This window comes from Phyllostomus hastatus, unplaced genomic scaffold (assembly GCF_019186645.2).
Source record: "Phyllostomus hastatus isolate PE091 unplaced genomic scaffold, TTU_PhHast_1.1 phas_contig_38, whole genome shotgun sequence".
Classification (NCBI taxonomy): domain Eukaryota; kingdom Metazoa; phylum Chordata; class Mammalia; order Chiroptera; family Phyllostomidae; genus Phyllostomus; species Phyllostomus hastatus.
In genome coordinates this window covers 7,792,473-7,802,106 of record NW_025333869.1, presented here as the reverse complement: position 1 = coordinate 7,802,106, position 9,634 = coordinate 7,792,473, and the positions used below count along the sequence as shown (strand labels likewise).

At 38.3% G+C, this 9,634-nt stretch overlaps 1 protein-coding gene across 4 annotated transcripts in view; it reads right to left on the bottom strand.

The window, feature by feature from the left end:
* Positions 1-209: 209 nt before the first annotated feature.
* Positions 210-9,634, bottom strand: part of ERCC6 (ERCC excision repair 6, chromatin remodeling factor) — an 80,767-nt gene continuing 71,342 nt past the window's right edge. For all 4 annotated transcript variants that reach the window (XM_045841972.1, XM_045841973.1, XM_045841974.1 and 1 more), the window contains 9 exons: positions 8,672-8,887; positions 8,137-8,247; positions 7,636-7,755; positions 6,807-6,901; positions 5,374-5,519; positions 4,587-5,288; positions 2,879-3,083; positions 2,209-2,287; positions 210-1,114 (listed from right to left, as the gene is read on the bottom strand). In XM_045841972.1, coding sequence (XP_045697928.1) covers positions 692-1,114; positions 2,209-2,287; positions 2,879-3,083; positions 4,587-5,288; positions 5,374-5,519; positions 6,807-6,901; positions 7,636-7,755; positions 8,137-8,247; positions 8,672-8,887 — 2,097 coding nt within the window. In that variant the 3' untranslated portion in view covers positions 210-691. The remainder of the gene's footprint in view (positions 1,115-2,208; positions 2,288-2,878; positions 3,084-4,586; positions 5,289-5,373; positions 5,520-6,806; positions 6,902-7,635; positions 7,756-8,136; positions 8,248-8,671; positions 8,888-9,634) is intronic.

The following is a 9,634-nucleotide window of genomic DNA, read 5'->3' as shown; positions in this document are numbered from 1 at the left end:
TAGTTACCAATTTTGTAGTAACGTAGTTACAAAATTTGCAGCAACGACGGTGGACCTGGCTGTGGTCTAGAGTGATGTTTGTGTGCATGTGTATTGGTTGCATTATCTGTACATACTTTTGGTTCTGCTAATTTTTTGTTTTTGTTTTTTAAGCTAACCAACTTCATTTTCCTAAATTACAGTCAATATAAGACTGAGTACACTACAACTTTCTATAAACATGTCTTATTTATTGCCAAGCTATTTCATGCTTTACTAACAAAAATACCTGCCAATTTAACAGCATCTTAAAAGAAAGATTGTTTAGAGGCAATTAAAATGATTCAAAGATAACATCAATCAGTTGCCTCCCATATGTGTCCGGACCGGGGATCGAACACGCAACCTAAGTATGTGCTCTGACTGGGAATCAAACCGGCAACCTTTTGGTGTCTGGTATGATACTCCAAACAACTTAGCCACCCAGGCAGACAGGCCCCTGATTTTATAACATAATGCATAGAACCAAAAAAATTAACCCAAGTATTGTTTCAAAGAATTTCTTCTCTCTTAAAATTTTAATTATGAGCTAGCTATCACTCAAAGTAAACATAAAATGCAGCCAACCTCTGTTGACAAACATGATGACTACTGATTATAATTGAAAATTTCCATTAGAAAAGTCAATTAAAAGTTTATAAATTAATATTAATCAGCAGTACTCTGCCTTGAGTTTCCAAATTCCTTTGCCACCAGAAGTTCTATGAAAAGTGCAGAGGTTTCTCAATAGTTCTCGAAAGACACAAGACTGTGAAACTGATAACTTAGATTCAAACTCCTGCAGTATCTCCTGGGTACTGGCCTGGCCATCCACACGGGCCTGAAAAGCAATGAAGTTCCTCATTTCCACCAGCAGGTCATCATATTCTGTGGTGGAGGGCAATGGAACAGAAGTCTCTTGAAGGTGCACATTTTCACTTTCTAGCCGCTCTGGCAAAATCAGGTGGTTTCTAGCTCTCATTTTAGCCAGCAGTGAAGACGAAGTGAGGGTCCCGGATGAGGACTCTGCATCTTCCACTTTTCCACTAACATGCTCAGAAATATCATCTTTTCCATCCTTTTTCATGCTGCTGTCCTGAAGAAAGAGGACCACTGCATTGATACATTTAACATCTAATTTATGGCCCCAGTAATTTCCCCAAAGGTTCTGAGGGGCTTTAAATAACACATGTGCCCAGGCTAGGATGGAAAAGTTATGGGGAAAGAATGAAACAGTATCTACCACAGAGGGAAAGCAGAGTCAAGCACTTAAATCCATCCACTACCAAAGAACATTTCCTTAAAAAACAAACAAAAATCCCCTCCAAAACTACACTATTCACTTGGTCACCATTCTAGATGATGATGATGGAGGGAGAGACAAGTGGCTGGGGAACAGGTTTCCAGAGGTGGCTTCTAGGAAATTGCCTTTAGGAGGAATAAGTTCTATGGGCTTTTCTTGTTCTTCCTTCCAAATTTACCCTGATCTAGGTTGGCACTGTAGGGTAAGGAACAATATCACAGGTATACTTCTTTTTCTTCACTTTTAAATCATTTTATTCTTTACTACTTTATACCTCATATGTATTTCCTTAAAAAAACAAAGGTTCTCTGTTCCTTTGTGAAGGTTCTCTGTGTTCATATTAATCTAAAATAGGAGTCTGAACCTGGGAGTTTTCAAATTTTATCAGTAACATAACCCTTAACCAGCAAAGACCAAAGAGAGTGTTGACTCTGGCCTAGTAGTTACTCTCAGGGCAGTCAGGGAGAGATGGGCACACGCTCTGGCAGCTAGTGAATCACAAACATTCAAGGCAGTCTTCTAGACCTTTATTCTAGAGGGCAGTGGTCTTTGGAACTAGTACTGAACCTCTGGGTGGGGCAGACTGTATGGGCAATGACTCACATGTCACCTATCCCTGTATTAACTTTCTCCTCCCTGCCCCGCCATATTAACTTTCTAAGGGCAAAAGAGATTCTGCTGTATATCTTGGGTTAAAGACTTTTTCTTTTAGGAAGTTAGCTGGCCCTTTTACATTCAAATAAAAATGTTTCATAATTCAGAGCACTGAGCAAAAATATCAGATGTCATTATGCCAGCAATTTTTTTCACATCATAATTGGATTCAATTTTCATGCCAAATCAATCAAGTAAGTCTCACATGAGAAGCAGACAGGCTATTGTATTACCTGGCACTTCTCCTTTGAAGAGGCTGAAGAAAGATGCTGCACCGAGAAGCTGGAATTCCTTTTCTGACCAAATCTACTCCTAAATGGAAAAGAATCACAGTACATAAAATGTTTATCTTTGTGGCTTAAGAGATGAAATGTCCTTTCGACAACAAAACTCTTCCTGGAAAAATTTTCATTTGCATGATTCTTCTTTCGTAGTCATAAACTGATTCCTCTGCTTTATTCTCCTGGGAAGTAACTACTCTATCTGGAGTAAGAACCACTCAAGACCCTTGTTTGACATATGATGAAAACTACCCTCAATCCTAGGTAGGAAAATCCTTCCAAAAGAGTAGACTGAATAGGATAGCAATTACTAATTACTAATTGTTGAAAACTAGCTAATCATCTTATAAAGGTATATCGTGATTCTGAATCTTATTATTTTCAACATCATCTCTTAAACAAAACAGATCATTTCTCCTTTCCCTAAAAAACTGGCTTTGGAAAAGCAGGGGATGCAAGCAAGGAAGAAGGTAAGATTACAAGTGTGTTTCCCCACGTCACGCAAATTGGCTGATCTAATCTCTCCTTGACAGATTTTCCACTACTGCATATAAATAGGACAAGTATCCATACCAGTTCTGACTTTATTCCAAGCCTGCATGGTAGGAAAGTAATCTCTTACTTTATTCCCACTGGTGCACCAGAAAACCCCCTGTGGCCGGTCCAGGTGGGCACACCAGACACTGCTCCCAGACACCGCTGACGAGAGAGTCTCAGTGCTTTCAGAGCATCCTGGGCCACACGATTGGCCTCTGCCTCCACCAGCACATAATCTGGACTGGCTCCATCCATGATAGCATCATGTTTCATGACACTGTGCACACCAACTAGCAAGAACAAAGGAAATAGGGAATATGTTATTTCAGTATGTAAACAATCAGTTTTTTTCTCTGTATAGTCTAGCATGTTGTGGGTAGAGGAAAATAATGAATATTTTAGCTGCTTTTTACTGAGACCCAGGAACTTTACAAATGCTATTGCAATTTCTCTTCATCACCATCCTATGAGGGACAGGCTAGTACTCTCCCTGATTTACAATAATCATAGCATAATTCTTTGATCACAACTTCAACATAACCTCTTCCTGCCTATATGAAAAATTTGAAACCTCCTATTAATAAATTCTTTATTTAAGGAAAAAATATAAACCAGAATTATAGAATTCCTAAAATTTAATGACCATGAAAACACTACATAACAAAAGAATTTAATGCAGTTATCAGTGGAGAATGCATAGAAATACTCACATCAATAAAAATGAAAGAATAAAAGAACTAAATTTCAAGTCAAACAGTTTTATAAAAATTAAGCCAAAAAATCACCAAAACACAACAAAAACAAAAGCACAAGAAAGAAAGTAATGAAGATAAAAGTGAAAATAAGGTAGAGAACAACCATGGATCTAATTAAGAAATCAAAATCCTGGTTTACTGGGGGGGAAAAAAAAGACAAACCACTAGCTTAATTTGATCAAAGAAAAAAACAGAGGGAATATACAAAATTAGAAATGATAAGGGGGAAATTATCTTGAAACAGAAGCAAATTAAAAAAAAATTACAATAGTATTTTCTATATCTCTATGCAAATGAACTTGAAAACCAGACAAAACAGATAATTTCCTAAGAAAACAGACCAGTAACTGTAGAAAAAAGAGAGTTAACAAGTTACAAGACAGCATCAGGCCCAGATGGCTTCTTTCTGAAATGCCATACATAAACCTGCCTTCTTGAACAGAGAACATAAACAGTGATCTTCGGAAAATCCAAGTTCACATCACAATGAACACAATGACTGCCTAGGTCTGAATGAGATGACACTCCCAGGGGTGATTCACTGCACGACTACCTGTCCTCCAGGGTCCTGAACAATTATTGAGTCTGCTTTCCCAATTTTTTGCCATTAATAGTATTAGCTATCAGCTTTCCTGCTTCCAGAGTGCCTGTCTCTGGACATATCCCTGGTCTCTTTCCCCATGATGTTACTTTAATCTCCTGTGGTTGGAAAATCAGATAAATATAGCAGGTAGAGAAATTTTCTAAATGTTTAGATAGCACAAATCCATTTATTTGCATATTATATTGTACCCCTCCCATAAATGGTTAGAAGTTCTATTGTTCTCCAAAGTTTCAAATTCTCTGGGTCTTTTAAAAAAAAGAGAGGTGAATATGATTTTTAAAAATGTCAACACATTTCAAATTTTAATTTTAGAAGAAAAAATACTTCCAGCAGAGAGCCCTCTCTGCACTGTCAGTAAAGGCTGCTACTACAAGAAATGACCTATTCATGTTCTGTTCCTAAGGTATCTGTGGCAAATCCAACAAAATGATTACCTGATTTTTTTAAAAGCTTTTCTAAAACATAATCATCATTGCTCTGTTCCTTATTCTCACTCTCATTTTCATTGTCTTGCTTCTGGTACTGCCTTTTCTTCACTAGGTGTGAAATTCGTGTTCCTTCAAACTTGGCATCTCTGCAACACCTAGAGTTCTTAGGCTTTTGCTTCGTTCTCAGAAGTTTCTCTTGGGTCTCTTCTTCTGCCACACTATGTTTTGTTTTTGACTTGTGCTTATAAAAATTATTTTCCATTTGTTCATTCTCCCAAAGAGGTTCTGTTTGAACCCGGCAGCTTTCTGTTTTATCAGAAAGGCCTTGTTTTTCATTGATGCTTTCCTCACCAGACGTTCTGTCCATTTTACTGATTCTTGGAGAATTTGAACACTCCCCATTTCCATCTAACACTGATGAGTCCTCCAGCTGAGACACTGTATCTGTCTCTTCTCTAAGTCTATTCCTGCTGGTTAGATTCCTAGATGTTTGAGGGGCATCTCTCAAAGGATCATCTTGATTAGAAGCTACTGCTTTTCCATTAGATCTAATAGCTATAGATTTCTCTTCAGATGATGTGCCATCATTTGCAAATGTGTTAGACTCAGAGAACTTTTTGCACATTGGAATGTTATGCTCTGTTCCAAAGGCCAGTTGAAGTTTTCTTTTTAAATGGCATTTGGGTGTCTGAACATCTGAACCAGTTCCTACAAAAGGAAAAAACACACTAATGTTACATTACATAATTCTTATGTAATTTATCCCTTTAAGTTAAATGACTTTATGTAATACCTGCAAAAATAGCACTTGTTTCAGTGCTCTGGGATGCATCAGGACTAGTTAGACTAAACAGCTCATAAAGATCATTGGACTTGAAAAATCGCCGTTGCTTTGGATCCTTTAGCACTCTATTTGTCAAGAACTGCTTGAAGATTTGTCTAAAAGATAAAAATTAAACTAGTATGAAACAGTGTTTAGCTCTATCTCAAAATTCTAATTATAAAACAATGTAAGACAGACATGATAGCTGCAGCTATGCAGATGTCTAAATAATCTCCAGAACTTGTAGCCTTAGAAAACTACAATTCAGGAAGTACATAAAACATCAGGTGGTCTCCCATATTTCACTGAATCTAAGAGATGATACCTTATTATTATTCATACCCAATGGGTTTTTGCAACTTCCAAGATTCATCACATTTTAAGAAACACCTTGTCATATACATTCAAATGACTCTAAGCCACAAAGAGTCAGCCTCCAGATCCCTAAACCAAGGGTTCCCTGCCCTGCCCTAGGCAGAACCTTCCTATGATGGGGCTCAGGAAACTCTTACCTAGGCTTTGCAAAGTTTTCACTTGGAGCTATCTCACTAGCTTCCACCTGCTGATCCACACTCTATGCTAGAGTACCAGACCCTTGTCACTCTTGCCCAGATAGCTCCATGAGGTAGCCCTGCCCGCTCCTCCTTCTGGTTGCTTATTCTTTTGGCTAAGGCATCTCTCTCAGAGGAAGCTCTCCCCATCAGGACTCAGCTTGCCTTAAGCACTTTCATACCAGGCCCTGAAGAACATGGGCCACCCCAGGAGTGGACCAGAACAGCGTGGAAAGAAGGGGCCTCCCTCTATGAGCAGGATGTGGCTAAATAAGGTCTTCAGCAGAGGAAGGGGAGAAATTTGCAACATCTCCAACCTACTGTTGAAGTTATTCTTGCTTAAATCCCCTACTCTTTACAGAGAGAAAGATGGAGGAAAAGACAGGTGTCCTGGTCAACCTTTCTCTGTGGGCATTGTAGCCAAGGCTAACAGATACCCCTACCTACCTACTATGTGTAAATACCAGTATGTTAGCATTTTAATTTTGTCACTTCTTAAAGTTGTTCTGAACAAATATGGCAAAATATACTAAGTAGAAAAAACATTTCCCTCAAATAATATGAAGTTTAAACATAAGCACTCCTTGAAATTTAATAAGATAGAAAATGACCATGTTCAAAACATTTTTAAAAAACTCATAATCAGCCATTTAATTTAGTAAGAAAAAATATAAAAACAAGAATTTTAAAAAATCACATTATTCCTCAAGCTACTGCAACTGCTGTTCCAAGATGGAAAGACTTAAAAACAATGCTTAAAAAATAAAAAACCCTCCTCGTAACCCCGGCAGTGTACCCTGCACACACTGCAGCCAGGAGGGCCGATGTCAATCAAGGGGTAGGCAGACTGACCGGTGGTAAATCTTTTCTTCAATGGTGCCAGCAGTCAGAAGCCTATACACCGTCACCTGCTTCTTCTGGCCAATCCTCCACGCTCGCTCCCGGGCCTACGACAGAGAAACACATCTTAACAAGGGTCCTTCCCACTGCAAGTACTATTGAAAAGAGAGAGAGAGAGAGATAACTGGTTGCTTCCTTCCACTCCCAAAGTTAGAACTGTCTAATGAGGCTAAATACACCTAAGGCCTATTAAGGAAGATAAACAGGCATGTGACAAAAAAAGACTAACGTCTCTACTAAAAAACAATGAGTGTAATGTCACATACTCTTTTTACCTCAGATCTAGAAATGGATGCTGTGAACAAACTGCTGGAACTCTTCCTGTCTGTGATACTGGAGAAAATCATCATTGTGCTCATTACTAACCAACAACCCAGATGTAAAGCTGAAGCTAAGAGGAGCATGAAGGATCCTCCCAAGTGCCAATAAACTGCAGCTGACCCTCGAACAACAAGCTAACTCTCGGATGGCCAAAACCCCGCATGTAACTTCTACTCCCCAAAAACTTCACTACTAAGAGCCTACTGTTAACAGGAAGATTATTCATAACATGAACAGTTGAGGAACACTTATTTTGTATATGCATTATACACTGTATTCTTACAAAAAAGTAAGCTAGAGAAAAGAAAATATTACTAAGAAATCACAAAGAAGACAAAATACATTTACTGTATTTATTGAAAACAAATCTACATAAAAGTGGACCCATGCAGTTCAAACCCATGTTGTTCAAGGATCAATTATATGTCACCAATACACTCCTTTTAAAAAATAAACAGACCTGTGTGTCTGTGCTTGGGTTCCAGTCGGGATCATAGATAATGACTCTGTTTGCCCCCGTCAGGTTGACTCCTAGGCCACCCACCCGAGTAGTCAGAAGAAACACAAATATGGATGTATCCTAGAGGTAAAACATACAACACTTAGTATGCACATTTAAAAGCAGTTAGAACTCTTTGCCTCTGCCTTTACATACTGTACACGTGGAAAATATTCCTGACATAAGGAATAAGTTATGTTCTAAAGACCTCTAGTCAGTCAAGATGCCATCTCATGACTCCTACTTTTAATCTCAATACCAATAACATGTAAAAGTTGGGTTTTCAATTAAAAATACATACACATCAATAATCCACAAATGCATAAAGTTAAGAGCAAAACGTCCCTCTCCACTTGCTGCCCAGTCCAGACATAAGCACTGCTTAGGTTGGGTGTGGAAGCACTTCCTGTCCCTCTGCATACAGTAGCACTATCAGACTTTACTGTTACTTTCACTCATTACCTCATTGAATCTTGTAATCAGGGGTTGTCTTGAAGCTATTGTAGTAGTACCATCCATTTTGAGATAGGAATACTTTTGGGCTCTAAGGAATACTTCAAGTAAGTCCAACATCTGTTTGGGAGACAGGATGGGAAATAAGAGTTTAAAAATCAAATACACACCCACAGTGAGTGCTTCTCTACATTTGTGTAAACAGTCACACCTTCCCAATAGTCTTAAGAGGGTTTCTTGCTTTGAGGTGGATAAATATAATTGCTACAGGAGTATTTTTGGTATTTCCCTGCTGCTAATTCATACAAGTTTTGTAAATAGCTGGGTATTTATTTGAGTTCAAATCCAAACTCACCAGAACCCCAGAATCACAGGTTAAGTCTTTCTAAAAAGCCAGCTTCTGGGTACCAAAACTAGAGAAAGATCTAAGCTCCTAAAGAGATCTGCAGGCTGCAACCCCAGTATCAGCAGGTAGATTTGCTTTTGGAATCATTATTTTAGATTCTTTCCCATATTGTTTCCTGTATGAGACATGCATGCTCACCTGTCTTGACTGAGAAAATAGCAATACTCGTTGATCCTGCTTGTGCCATATCTTCAACAAAGATTCAACAACTATCATTTTCCCAGAACGTTTCCAGTATCCAAACTGATCTTCCTCCAGTTCATCATCTGAAATACCTCTGTGATTCTTGGGGCCTCCAGAAAAGAGATCAGGGTGGTTGCATATTTTTCTTAGGGCTGTAAGTCCAGAGAAAATCTATAGTATAAAAGAATTATGTGCACCTAAGATTATTCTGTGTAAACTCATGTTCACTCAGGAAAGAAGGGAAGAAGGCTGTTTGATATATAACACAGGTTAAGAAGGAATTCTACACTAGCTTCTTAACTTCCTCCCTAATCAGAGCATATTCGGAGTTGGAGGAAATCAACCTTCACTCATGTTCTTTTCTGCAAGTTCTCTTGAAACAAAACAATTCTATTGGGCCACACATGTCTATAGGGGTCATATTCAATTAATGATAATTTATTTTCCCTCACTAGAAAAAGAGATATGCAGCTCACAACATTAGAAAAACTTTATATATAAAACTGACTTATCTTTTAAATGTAAATAAAAAATGTTATACCCATCTAAGTTTTGGAGAAATCAATCATGTGACTTATCAAACACATTTAAGTATTACACACCTACCCTGGCTGGTATAGCTCAGTGGATTGAGCATGGGCAGTGAACCAAAGGGTCACCGGTTGGATTCCCAGTCAGGGCACATGCCTGGGTTGCAGGCCAGGTCCCGAGTAGGGGGCGCGTGCTAGAGGCAACCACACATTGATGTTTCTCTCCGTCTCTTTCTCCCTCCCTTCCCCTCTGTCTAAAAATAAATAAATAAAAATTTTAAAATATTAAAAAAAGAATATTACACACCTAAGTACCTCACTATAAGTTCTATAATTTAATATGAGTCAGAAGTTGAAGTCCAACTTACCTTTACATTAGTATTACATC